Below are 13,196 nucleotides of genomic sequence, written 5' to 3'. Positions count from 1 at the left end.
CCAGCCTGGCAACAGAGCAAGACTCCATCTTAAAAAAAGAAAGAAAGAAAGAAAAAGAATAAAGAAAAGGGCACAAATCAAAAATGTGCAGCTCAATGATTTTTTAAAAAGGAAACATAACCACCTTCAGATCAAGAAATGGAAATTTCCATTCCCCAGAAGTCTTCCTCATGTGCCTTCCTGTTTACTATCCCCAAAGGGGAGCCACTCTCCAGACTTCTAGGACTATAGGTTAGTTTTACCTGTTTTTGAACTTTCAGTAGATCATTCAGACTATACCCTTCTGTGTTTTGCTTCTTTCACTCAACATGATTTATCCATTTTGTATACTGAGTGGCTGTTATAAGTTCACGTAGTACTTCTAAGCTATCTACAGATTATTTGGGATTTTCTGTAAATAAGCACGTCACCTATGAATAATAATCTTTCATTTCCCCAATCTTTATTCTTGCCTTTCACTTCTTTTTTGTGCCTTGAGTTACTGTCTACTACATTTAGAACATTGTCGAATAGAAATGGTTATAATGAGCAGCATTTTCTCCCATCTTGGGTATCAATATATCCAACAGAAATGCATACATATGTGAATCAAAAGACCTGCACAAGAATGTTATGTGACCGAAACACAGGTTCAGTTGCTCAACACTTTGCAGAGTTCAATTAACAAGAGCGAGGTCTGGTATAAAGAAAGTGGTTTTATTCCAAAGCTTAGCTTAGGGGAAGAAGTACAGGCTCCTCCTGCCCTTAACGGTACTGCCTCGCTTTTAGGGCGGAAAGCAGAGAGTTTTAAATGGGGACTTTGTATGAATGGCATGCAGGGAAGGAGCAAGCAGATGGGGGTCTACATGACTCATTTTGGTGCCTTTTCTACCAGGTGGTTGAGCTGATGCCATTGAGGGCAGAACTAGATTGTAATGAGGCTGTTGTCCTGAGATCCTGTCCAGGTGGAAGAGTTCTGTTGCAGGCATACTTTAGGTTGTAAATTGACTGTTGTCTCTTAAGGCAATCTCTTGGTGGGAGAAAGTTCTGGTTCTGGACCCTCTAAGTAGGTAGATAAGTTTGCCCTGTAGGGAGTATCTGGTGAAGGGAAGGTAATGGTTATAATTACATTTCTAAAGAGCTAAGTAGAGGCAGGGCACAGTGGCTCAACGCCTGTAATCCCAGCACTTTGGGAGGCTGGGGCAGGCGGATCACCTGAGGTTAGGAGATGGAGACCAACATGGCCAACATGATGAAACCCCGTCTCTACTAAAAATACAAAAATCAGCCAGGCATGGTGGCAGGTGCCTATAATCCCAGCTACTAGGGAGCCTGAGGCAGGAGAATCGCTTGAACCCGGGAGGCGGAGGTTACAGTGAGTCGAGATACCACCACTGCACTCCAGCCTGGGCAACAAGAGTGAAACTCTGTCAAAAAAAAAAAAAAAGAGCGAGAGAGAGAGAAAGAAAGAAAAGAAAGAAAGAAAGGAAAGAAAGCAAGCAAGCAAGCTAAGTAGGAAGTGGGAGACAGGAGAAAAGGGGTGGAAATCTTAAAAACAACTCATTTTCTTTCTCTTAGAAAAATGCTCTATTTCGGCTGGGCACGGTGGCTCACGCCTGTAATCCCAGCAATTTGGGAGGCCGAGATGGGGCTATCACGAGGTCAGGAGATGTGAGACCATCCTGGCTAACACGGTGAAACCCCGTCTCTACTAAAAATACAAAAAATTAGCCGGGCATGGTGGCGGGCGCCTGTAGTCCCAGCTATGTAGGAGGCTGAGGTAGGAGAACGGCGTGAACCCAGGAGGCGGAGCTGGCAGTGAGCCGAGATCACGCCACTGCACTCCAGCCTGGGCGACAGAGCAAGACTGTCTCAAAAAAAAAAAAAAGAAAGAAAGAAAGAAAAATGCTCTTTTTCTTAGAAAACTCAGTCTCTTTCTGTTACACATTTACAGTTACAGCAACATTAGTCACAATAGGCAACACCGAAACAATCCAAATGTCCATGGAAAACTGTTTAGCATTGTTTATGAAAGCTGAACATACACATACCCTGTGATCCAGACCAAAAAAAAAAACTTCATATGTACATACATGGTGTAATGCAAAGAGAAATGTTAATGGGAGTTTAAATCACCACAAACTTTGGGGAGGATAGTTTTGCAATAGGTATCAAAGGCCTTAAAAACAATCATACCCATTGACCCAGCAATTCCTGTTTTAGGAATATATTCTACAGAAGCAATCAGATACACAAAAATGTTATTATATTAGTAGTTTCAAAAGGTTTTTAAACAGACTAAATATTCCAAAAAATATAGGACTAAGTTATGTCTCCAAACATCAAAATCTTAGAATCTCCACTAAAATGCTCTTGTGAAAGGCTGTTATTTGATGTGTCAAAATGCCTCACAAGTAGCTCAATCAATTTTAAAAAGCAGATTACCTAACGCATGTATGGTGTGACACCAATATTAAGAAAAGCTATAAAAATTAGCTGGGCGTGGTGGCGGGCGCCTGTAGTCCCAGCCACTCGGGAGGCTGAGGCAGGAGAATGGCCTAAACCTGGGAGGCAGGGCTTGTAGTGAGCCGAAATCGCTCCACTGCACTCCAGCCTGGGCTACAGGGCGAGACTCCGTTTCAAAGAAAAAAGAAAAGAAAGAAAACCTATAAAGCAGCAAGGGGAGGGGAAAGATAGGAAGTACACACACCCTAATGTTAACAGTGATAGGATTATTTTAAATTAAATTTGTATTAATTGGCAACAAATTTCACGGCACAAAATACAGACAGTATAAGGGATGTGCAGTGGAGTGATTTCTGCTTCCCCTTTCCCCAAGCCCGCGCCCCAGGGGCAGTCGCGGTTTAAAGGGGTCTTTCACTCCCTCCTTGGGCCATTTCCGCGCTTCGCATTTTGTGCTTTGGTGGGATCCTGGGGGCGGGGCGCCGTTCTGGCCCCGCCCACCAGGTGCGTCCTTTATCTCGCCCCCTGCAGACGCGCGCACGCCCACGCTGGATCCGGACACGATGCACGCGCGCCTGCGCCTGTCTGCAGACCGCCTGACGGTGCGGTGCGGCCTGCTGGGCAGCCTGGGGCCCGTGCCCGCGCTGCGGTTCGACGCGCTCTGGCAGGTGCTGGCTCGCGACTGCTTCGCCGCCGGCCGCCACTACTGGGAGGTAGACGTGCAGGAGGCGGGCGCCGGCTGGTGGGTGGGCGCGGCCTACGCCTCCCTTCGGCGCCGCGGGGCGTCGGCCGCCGCCCGCCTGGGCTGCAACCGCCAGTCCTGGTGCCTCAAGCGCTACGACCTCGAGTACTGGGCCTTCCACGACGGTCAGCGCAGCCGCCTGCGGCCCCGCGACGACCTCGACCGGCTCGGCGTCTTCCTGGACTACGAGGCCGGCGTCCTCGCCTTCTACGACGTGACGGGCGGCATGAGCCACCTGCACACCTTCCGCGCCGCCTTCCAGGAGCCGCTCTTCCCGGCTCTGCGGCTCTGGGAGGGGGCCATCAGCATCCCCCGGCTGCCCTAGGGGCCAGGACCGGCGTCACAGCCTCCAGGTACGCCGCAGCTGCCCAGTCTCGCCTAATCTACCTAGATCAGCGTGGTTGCTCCCCTTACTCCCTGCTTCTTAGGGCCCACTCCCTGCCCCACCTCTCCCCGACCAATCACGCCTACAGTGCTTTGAAGGTTTCCTCTCCTAGGCTAGTTTCAAACAGGCCTTAAACAAGTCTGCTGCTGCCTTCTCATCAGACCTTCGCACCCCCACCCCACCATCACTTACACTACTTTAATCCAGTTCCTTCAAAGTGATAGCGCCACAGGTAAGCCCTCAGCATGCTGAATACATCATCCGCAGCCTGGGAACCTTCTCCCTCGTACAACACAGGAACCTGGCACATAGTAGGCACACAGTAAATGTTTGTGAATGAATGAGAGTCATCCAGCCCTGACTCTTCTGTCTCTTGAGGTCCCTTGAATCTACCGCTTCCTCCCCACCGATTTCAGCTTGTCCACATCACAGCTCCCTCCAGAACAGCTGCAAGAGCTTCTTAGCAATTCCTGGTCTGAACCCTCTCCCAGTCCTCATCTTCCACCCTAAAACTAGAGTGATTTTCCTAAAACTTCACTTAACCTCTCAGCTATGAAGAGGCTTCCAGGAGTTACCATGAAAAAACAAACAAACAAAAAATACAAGTGCCTCACCTTAGCATTCAAGGCTTATCTAGTCTGCCCCAAATTACTTATCCTCACCTAGCTCCTACCACTCTTCTTAGAGACTCTCCAGTCAGAAATATGTCGCATAGCTCCACCTCCACACCTCTTTGCTGCCAGCACATACATGCAGAAAAGTTTTTTCACCTGTGTCAGTCTTCCCCAGGCTTACCTGCGCCAGGAAGTCTAACCAAGGAACAAGAATCTCACTATCAGAGCCACAAATCTGGGACCCTATCTTTCCAACTAAATTGGAGGCTTTGGAAGGGCAGCTTTGTCCTATACTCTCTCCACCCTGAAAAGTTCAGAAAGCCCCTTCCCTCCCAAGCAGTGAATTAATAACCAGCAAGTTCCCATCACTGAGTCACAGGTCACCCAGCCAGATCTCATTGTACATTTGGGGAGTCTCTGAGGGCCTGAAGGAAATCAGTTGTGTAAAGTTACCCCGTGGTGATATGGGGGGGCCAGATGTGTGCCCCATCCGCCCGCCCCCAAGCAAGCATCTGACCTGTCCCCTGGCCCAGCCCTTAGGCCCAGCTTTCAACCTGCTTATTCATTTCTCAGGGGATGCTGGGAAGGAATAAGCAGGTGACAGTTGCTAAGCAAACAAAGGGGGTGGTGTTTCCCAACTGTCCTGGGACAAAAAGGGAAGAGCACCCTTAGATCCAGACGTTGCCAAGGAAACCCAGAGCGCCCAGCTGTCTGGAATGAAGTGACAGAAATAGAGAACGGTAGGATCTCACAGGGAGGCCAGCTCCTCTAGCAGGTAGGGGGAGGCCTCTTCCCAGGGCCTACGTCTCTGTTCCGAAGGTTCCGCGTCCTGTTTTGTCAATTCCCTAGACGGTTCTGAAGTTATGTTCTGTTAAAGCATCTTCGTAGGTGCTTGGTGGGAGGCCAAGGCCGCCGAATCCTCGTAGTTTAAACAGACTCTCAGTGCATTAGTTTGAACGATATAAAACTGACCATTTTCAATAGTTTTTGAGTTTAAAATGGCACTTTTGATATAAGACAATGTAGCAGAACACCAGGCAGACAGAACCTTGCAAACGCCTTAACTTCTAACCAAAGACTGTAAAACTCTGGCTGGACAGAGTTTTAAAGCACTATGCTGCAGGAATTGTGAGAAAAAGGGGAAATTAATTCTACTAGGAGATGGCCCAAACTGAATTGTGACAGGCAGAGGGCATTCCTGAAAGAGTGAAGATGAATACACTTGACCCCAACATCTCTGTCCATCCCTGATGACCAAGACCTCTTCCCAGACCCACAGCTGCAGGGGCCAAGTAATAACAGCTCTTACTAGCTTATAATGCACTGTTCTAATGCTTTACAACTAAACTTACCTGATCCTTTCATCATCCCTAGGGGGTAGAAAGTTATCCCAATTCTACACATGGCAAAATGGAGACCCAGAGTCACTTGCCCAAGGTCGCACAGCTGGTGGTGGAGCTGGGGTCTGGGCCCAGGCTGTGAGTTCCAGGTCTGTGCTCATGGCCACCAGGCCCTACTGCTCAGGTTGAATGCAGCTGGTCTCTGGCCAGTGCCTAGTGCTCTGGCCCCTCTCATGGAGCTACTGCCCATGATGCTTTCCTAGCGCCTGGTTATTCTATGACACTTGAGTCTACATTTCGACTGCCTTCCTTAGGGTCTAACATGAGGCCTTATTGCCCAGAGGGAAACTTGATTTAAAAGTTTGGGATTCGGCCGGGCGCGGTGGCTCAAGCCTGTAATCCCAGCACTTTGGGAGGCCGAGACGCGGGGATCACAAGGTCAGGAGATCGAGACCATCCTGGCTAACACGGTGAAACCCCGTCTCTACTAAAAATACAAAAACTAGCCGGGCGAGGTGGCGGGCGCCTGTAGTCCCAGCTACTCGGGAGGCTGAGGCAGGAGAATGGCGTAAACCCGGGAGGCGGAGCTTGCAGTGAGCTGAGATCTGGCCACTGCACTCCAGACCAGGCAACAGAGCGAGACTCTGCCTCAAAAAAAAAAAAAAAAAAAAAAGTTTGGGATTCATGTAGCAGAGACAGAGCTAGACCTTAAAGGTCACAAACTAGCTGTGTCAAGGCCCATGATAGCCAGAAAGCAGCAGTTTCAGTCCATAATCAATTGTGTGACCAGGGCTAGTCACTTTTTACTTCTCAGTGCCATCTATAAAATGGGGATAATGCCACTACTTACCAGTGCTGTGAGGCTCAAATGAGCCAAAGGTTATAAACTTGCCTTAAAAAATATATTCCTATACAAAAATTAGCTGGGTGTGGTGGTGCGTGCCTGTAATCCCAGCTACTCAGGAGGCTGAGGCAAGAGAATTGCTTGAACCCAGGAGGCCAAGATTGCAATGAGCTGAGAATGTGCCACTGCACTCCATCCTGGGGGAACAGAGCAAGACTCTGTCTCAAAAAAACAAAAACAAAAAACTATAGTGCTGTATCATGCCAGGATTTATCAGCATTCCCAAGGGAGCTTGCGCTGTACTGACTGAGTGCTGAGACTACTGGTATTCCCAGCTGCCATGTGGCAGTAGCAGGAGCTACTAGAATATTCTCAGCACAGGAATGAAGCTTCCTTGGTTTCCATGTTGGTAAGGGTTACTGATCACTTATTCTCTTTCAGACTTGAATCTGTAGACATTTCTTTATTGATATGGCAAATTGCTTGCAGATATTTTTAAATGACAGCAATTTTCTAATATTTGGTTTAATAAAATGTGAATAGTGCCCCTTTTAACCATGGTCTTCACTGGGAGTTCATGTTGCTTCAAGTCCCTAGCACCCAGACCCGGACGGGCCTTCACTCATAGCCTATTCCTTTTTTTTTTTTTTTTTTTTTTTTTTTAAGGCGGAGTCTCGCTCTGTCGCCCAGACTGGAGTGCAGTGGCGCAAAATCTCGGCTCACTGCAAGCTCTGCCTCCCGAGTTCACGCCATTCTCCTGCCTCAGCCTCCTGAGTAGCTGGGACTACAGGCGCCCGCCACCTCGCCCTTAGGCAGCCTTCTGGTAGTAGTCAGCTGCTCCCTGATTAACTATCTCCAGGGATGGGGCATTCACTGCTTCTGAAGATAACTCACTAAAGTTCTCGCTTATGTGTAAACAAACCCTGACTCCCACCTGTTCCCATCCAAGATAGTATTATAGCTTGAACTCCTGGTCTCAAGCGATCCTCCTGCCTCAGCCTCCTAAGTAGTTGGGACTACAGGCTCACACCAGCATGCCTGGCTTACATACTACCTTCTTTTTTTTTTTTTTTATTATTATACTTTAAGTTCTAGGGTACATGTGCATAACGTGCAGGTTTGTTACATATGTATACTTGTGCCATGTTGGTGTGCTGCACCCATCAACTCGTCAGCACCCATCAATTCGTCATTTATATCAGGTATAACTCCCAATGCAATCCCTCCCCCCTCCCCCCTCCCCATGATAGGCCCCGGTGTGTGATGTTCCCTTTCCCGAGTCCAAGTGATCTCATTGTTCAGTTCCCACCTATGAGTGAGAACATGCGGTGTTTGGTTTTCTCTTCTTGTGATAGTTTGCTAAGAATGATGGTTTCCAGCTGCATCCATGTCCCTACAAAGGACGCAAACTCATCCTTTTTTATGGCTGCATAGTATTCCATGGTGTGTATGTGCCACATTTTCTTAATCCAGTCTGTCACAGATGGACATTTGGGTTGATTCCAAGTCTTTGCTGTTGTGAATAGTGCCGCAATAAACATGGGTGTGCATGTGTCTTCATAGCAGCATGATTTATAATCCTTTGGGTATATACCCAGTAGTGGGATGGCTGGGTCATATGGTACATCTAGTTCTAGATCCTTGAGGAATTGCCATACTGTTTTCCATAATGGTTGAACTAGTTTACAATCCCACCAACAGTGTAAAAGTGTTCCTATTTCTCCACATCCTCTCCAGCACCTGTCATTTCCTGACTTTTTAATGATTGCCATTCTAACTGGTGTGAGATGGTATCTCATTGTAGTTTTGATTTGCATTTCTCTGATGGCGAGTGATGAGCATTTTTTCATGTGTCTGTTGGCTGTATGAATGTCTTCTTTTGAGAAATGTCTGTTCATATCCTTTGCCCACTTTTTGATGGGGTTGTTTGTTTTTTTCTTGTAAATTTGTTTGAGTTCTTTGTAGATTCTGGATATTAGCCCTTTGTCAGATGAGTAGATTGCAAACATTTTCTCCCATTCTGTAGGTTGCCTGTTCACTCTGATGGTAGTTTCTTTTGCTGTGCAGAAGCTCTTTAGTTTAATTAGATCCCATTTGTCAATTTTGGCTTTTGTTGTCATTGCTTTTGGTGTTTTAGACAGGAAGTCCTTGCCCATGCCTATGTCCTGAATGGTACTACCTAGGTTTTCTTCTAGGGTTTTTATGGTATTAGGTCTAACATTTAAGTCTCTAATCCATCTTGAATTAATCTTCGTATAAGGAGTAAGGAAAGGATCCAGTTTCAGCTTTCTACTTATGGCTAGCCAATTTTCCCAGCACCATTTATTAAATAGGGAATCCTTTCCCCATTTCTTGTTTCTCTCAGGTTTGTCAAAGATCAGATGGCTGTAGATGTGTGGTATTATTTCTGAGGACTCTGTTCTGTTCCATTGGTCTATAGCTCTGTTTTGGTACCAGTACCATGCTGTTTTGGTTACTGTAGCCTTGTAGTATAGTTTGAAGTCAGGTAGCGTGATGCCTCCAGCTTCGTTCTTTTGACTTAGGATTATCTTGGCAATGTGGGCTCTTTTTTGGTTCCATATGAACTTTAAAGCAGTTTTTTCCAATTCTGTGAAGAAACTCATTGGTAGCTTGATGGGGATGTCATTGAATCTATAGATAACCTTGGGCAGTATGGCCATTTTCACGATACTGATTCTTCCTATCCATGAGCATGGAATGTTCTTCCATTTGTTTGTGTCCTCTTTTATTTCACTGAGCAGTGGTTTGTAGTTCTCCTTGAAGAGGTCCTTCACATCCCTTGTAAGCTGGATTCCTAGGTATTTTATTCTCTTTGAAGCAATTGTGAATGGAAGTTCATTCATGATTCGGCTCTCTGTTTGTTACTGGTGTATAAGAATGCTTGTGATTTTTGCACATTAATTTTGTATCCTGAGACTTTGCTGAAGTTGCTTATCAGCTTAAGGAGATTTTGGGCTGAGACAATGGGGTTTTCTAAATATACAATCATGTCATCTGCAAACAGGGACAGTTTGACTCCTTCTTTTCCTAACTGAATACCCTTGATTTCTTTCTCTTGCCTGATTGCCCTAGCCAGAACTTCCAACACTATGTTGAATAGGAGTGGTGAGAGAGGGCATCCCTGTCTTGTGCCAGTTTTCAAAGGGAATTTTTCCAGTTTTTGCCCATTCAGTATGATATTGGCTGTGGGTTTGTCATAAATAGCTCTTATTATTTTGAGGTACGTTCCATCAATACCAAATTTATTGAGCGTTTTTAGCGTGAAGGGCTGTTGAATTTTGTCAAAAGCCTTTTCTGCATCTATTGAGATAATCATGTGGTTCTTGTCTTTGGTTCTGTTTATATGCTGGATTACGTTTATTGATTTGTGAATGTTGAACCAGCCTTGCATCCCAGGGATGAAGCCCACTTGATCATGGTGGATAAGCTTTTTGATGTGCTGCTGAATCTGGTTTGCCAGTATTTTATTGAGGATTTTTGCCTCGATGTTCATCAGGGATATTGGTCTAAAATTCTCTTTTTTTGTTGTGTCTCTGCCAGGCTTTGGTATCAGGATGATGTTGGCCTCATAAAATGAGTTAGGGAGGATTCCCTCTTTTTCTATTGATTGCAATAGTTTCAGAAGGAATGGTACCAGCTCCTCCTTGTACCTCTGGTAGAATTCAGCTGTGAATCCATCTGGTCCTGGACTTTTTTTGGTTGGTAGGCTATTAATTATTGCCTCAGTTTCAGAGCCTGCTATTGGTCTATTCAGGGATTCAACTTCTTCCTGGTTTAGTCTTGGAAAGTCCAGGAAATTATCCATTTCTTCTAGATTTTCTAGTTTATTTGTCTAGAGGTGTTTATAGTATTCTCTGATGGTAGTTTGTATTTCTGTGGGGTCCATGGTGATATCCCCTTTATCAGTTTTTATTGCGTCTATTTGATTCTTCTCTCTTTTCTTCTTTATTAGTCTTGCTAGCAGTCTGTCAATTTTGTTGATCTTTTCAAAAAACCAACTCCTGGATTCATTGATTTTTGGAGGGTTTTTTGTATCTCTATCTCCTTCAGTTCTGCTCTGATCTTAGTTATTTCTTGCCTTCTGCTAGCTTTTGGATGTGTTTGCTCTTGCCTCTCTAGTTCTTTTAATTGTGATGTTAGAGTGTCAATTTTAGATCTTTTCAGCTTTCTCTTGTGGGCATTTAGTGCTATAAATTTCCCTCTACACACTGCTTTAAATGTGTCCCAGAGATTCTGGTATGTTGTATATTTGTTCTCATTGGTTTCAAAGAACATCTTTATTTCTGCCTTCATTTCGTTATGTACCCAGTAGTCATTCAGGAGCAGGTTGTTCAGTTTCCATGTAGTTGAGCGGTTTTGATTGAGTTTCTTAGTCCTGAGTTCTAGTTTGATTGCACTGTGGTCTGAGAGACAGTTTGTTATAATTTCTGTTCTTTTACATTTGCTGAGGAGTGCTTTACTTCCAATTATGTGGTCAATTTTGGAATAAGTGCGATGTGCTGAGAAGAATGTATATTCTGTTGATTTGGGGTGGAGAGTTCTATAGATGTCTATTAGGTCCGCTTGGTGCAGAGATGAGTTCAATTCCTGGATATCCTTGTTAACTTTCTGTCTCGTTGATCTGTCTAATGTTGACAGTGGAGTGTTGAAGCCTCCCATTATTATTGTATGGGAGTCTAAGTCTCTTTGTAAGTCTCTAAGGACTTGCTTTATGAATCTGGGTGCTCTTGTATTGGGTGCATATATATTTAGGATAGTTAGCTCTTCCTGTTGAATTGATCCCTTTACCATTATGTAATGGCCTTCTTTGTCTCTTTTGATCTTTGATGGTTTAAAGTCTGTTTTATCAGAGACTAGTATTGCAACCCCTGCTTTTTTTTGTTCTCCATTTGCTTGGTAGATCTTCCTCCATCCCTTTATTTTGAGCCTATGTATGTCTCTGCATGTGAGATGGGTCTCCTGAATACAGCAGACTGATGGGTCTTGACTCTTTATCCAGTTTGCCAGTCTGTGTCTTTAATTGGAGCATTTAGTCCATTTACAATCCATTACAATTTAAGGTTAATATTGTTATGTGTGAACTTGATCCTGCCATTATGATATTAACTGGTTATTTTGCTCGTTAGTTGATGCAGTTTCTTCCTAGCCTCGATGGTCTTTACATTTTGGCATGTTTTTGCAATGGCTGGTACCGGTTGTTCCTTTCCATGTTTAGGGCTTCCTTCAGGGTCTCTTGTAAGGCTGGCCTGGTGGTGACAAAATCTCTAAGCATTTGCTTATCTGTAAAGGATTTTATTTCTCCTTCACTTATGAAGCTTAGTTTGGCTGGATATGAAATTCTGGGTTTAAAATTCTTTTCTTTAAGAATGTTGAATATTGGCCCCCACTCTCTTCTGGCTTGTAGAGTTTCTGCTGAGAGTTCAGCTGTTAGTCTGATGGGCTTCCCTTTGTGGGTAACCCGACCTTTCTCTCTGGCTGCCCTTAAGATTTTTTCCTTCATTTCAACTTTGGTGAATCTGGCAATTATGTGTCTTGGAGTTGCTCTTCTCGAGGAGTATCTTTGTGGCGTTCTCTGTATTTCCTGAATTTGAATGTTGGCCTGCCCTACTAGGTTGGGGAAGTTCTCCTGGATGATATCCTGAAGAGTGTTTTCCAACTTGTTTCCATTTTCCCCCTCACTTTCAGGCACCCCAATCAGACGTAGATTTGGTCTTTTTACATAATCCCATACTTCTTGCAGGCTTTCTTCATTTCTTTTTCTTCTTTTTTCTTTTGGTTTCTCTTCTCGCTTCATTTCATTCATTTGATCCTCAATTGCTGATACTCTTTCTTCCAGTTGATCGAGTCGGTTACTGAAGCTTGTGCTTTTGTCTCGTATTTCTCGTGTCATGGTTTTCATCTCTGTCATTTCGTTTATGACCTTCTCTGCATTAATTATTCTAGCTATCAATTCTTCCACTCTTTTTTCAAGATTTTTAGTTTCTTTGTGCTGGGTACGTAATTCCTCCTTTAGCTCTGAGAAGTTTGATGGACTGAACCCTTCTTCTCTCATCTCGTCAAAGTCATTCTCTGACCAGCTTTGATCCGTTGCTGGCGATGAGCTGCGCTCCTTTGCAGGGGGAGATGCGCTCTTATTTTTTGAATTTCCAACTTTTCTGCCCTGCTTTTTCCCCATCTTTGTGGTTTTATCTGCCTCTGGTCTTTGATGATGGTGACCTACTGATGGGGTTTTGGTATAGGTGTCCTTCCTGTTTGATAGTTTTCCTTCTAACAGTCAGGACCCTCAGCTGTAGGTCTGTTGGAGATTGCTTGAGGTCCACTCCAGACTCTGTTTGCCTGGGTATCAGCAGCAGAGGTTGCAGAAGATAGAATATTGCTGAACAGCAAGTGTACCTGTCTGATTCTTACTTTGGAAGCTTCCTCTCAGGGGTGTACTCCACCCTCTGAGGTGTGGGGTGTCAGACTGCCCCTAGTGGGGGATGTCTCCCAGTTAGGCTACTCAGGGGTCATTGACCCACTTGAGCAGGCAGTCTGTCCCTTCTCAGATCTCAACCTCCGTGTTGGGAGATCCACTGCTCTCTTCAAAGCTGTCAGACAGAGTTGTTTGCGTCTGCAGAGCTTTCTGCTGCTTTTTGTTGTTGTTGTTTAGCTGTGCCCTGTCCCCAGAGGTGGAGTCTACAGAGACAGGCAGGTTTCCTTGAGCTGCTGTGAGCTCCACCCAGTTCGAGCTTCCCAGCGGCTTTGTTTACCTACTTAAGCCTCAGCAGTGGTGGGCACCCCTCCCCCAGCCTCGCTGCTGCCTTGTGGT

General features: G+C 45.2%; 1 protein-coding gene across 3 annotated transcripts in view; it reads left to right on the top strand.

Annotated features, from left to right (window-relative positions):
- The window catches only part of TRIM14 (tripartite motif containing 14), a 43,811-nt gene that overhangs the window by 24,570 nt on the left and 6,045 nt on the right, over positions 1–13,196 (top strand). For all 3 annotated transcript variants that reach the window (XM_030920091.1, XM_010357634.2, XM_030920092.1), the window contains one exon: positions 2,974–3,537. In XM_030920091.1, coding sequence (XP_030775951.1) covers positions 2,974–3,509 — 536 coding nt within the window. In that variant the 3' untranslated portion in view covers positions 3,510–3,537. The remainder of the gene's footprint in view (positions 1–2,973; positions 3,538–13,196) is intronic.

This window comes from Rhinopithecus roxellana, chromosome 16 (genome assembly GCF_007565055.1).
Source record: "Rhinopithecus roxellana isolate Shanxi Qingling chromosome 16, ASM756505v1, whole genome shotgun sequence".
Lineage (NCBI taxonomy): Eukaryota > Metazoa > Chordata > Mammalia > Primates > Cercopithecidae > Rhinopithecus > Rhinopithecus roxellana.
The sequence above is the reverse complement of the archived record's forward strand: the minus strand, read 5'-3'. Positions and strand labels throughout refer to the sequence as shown.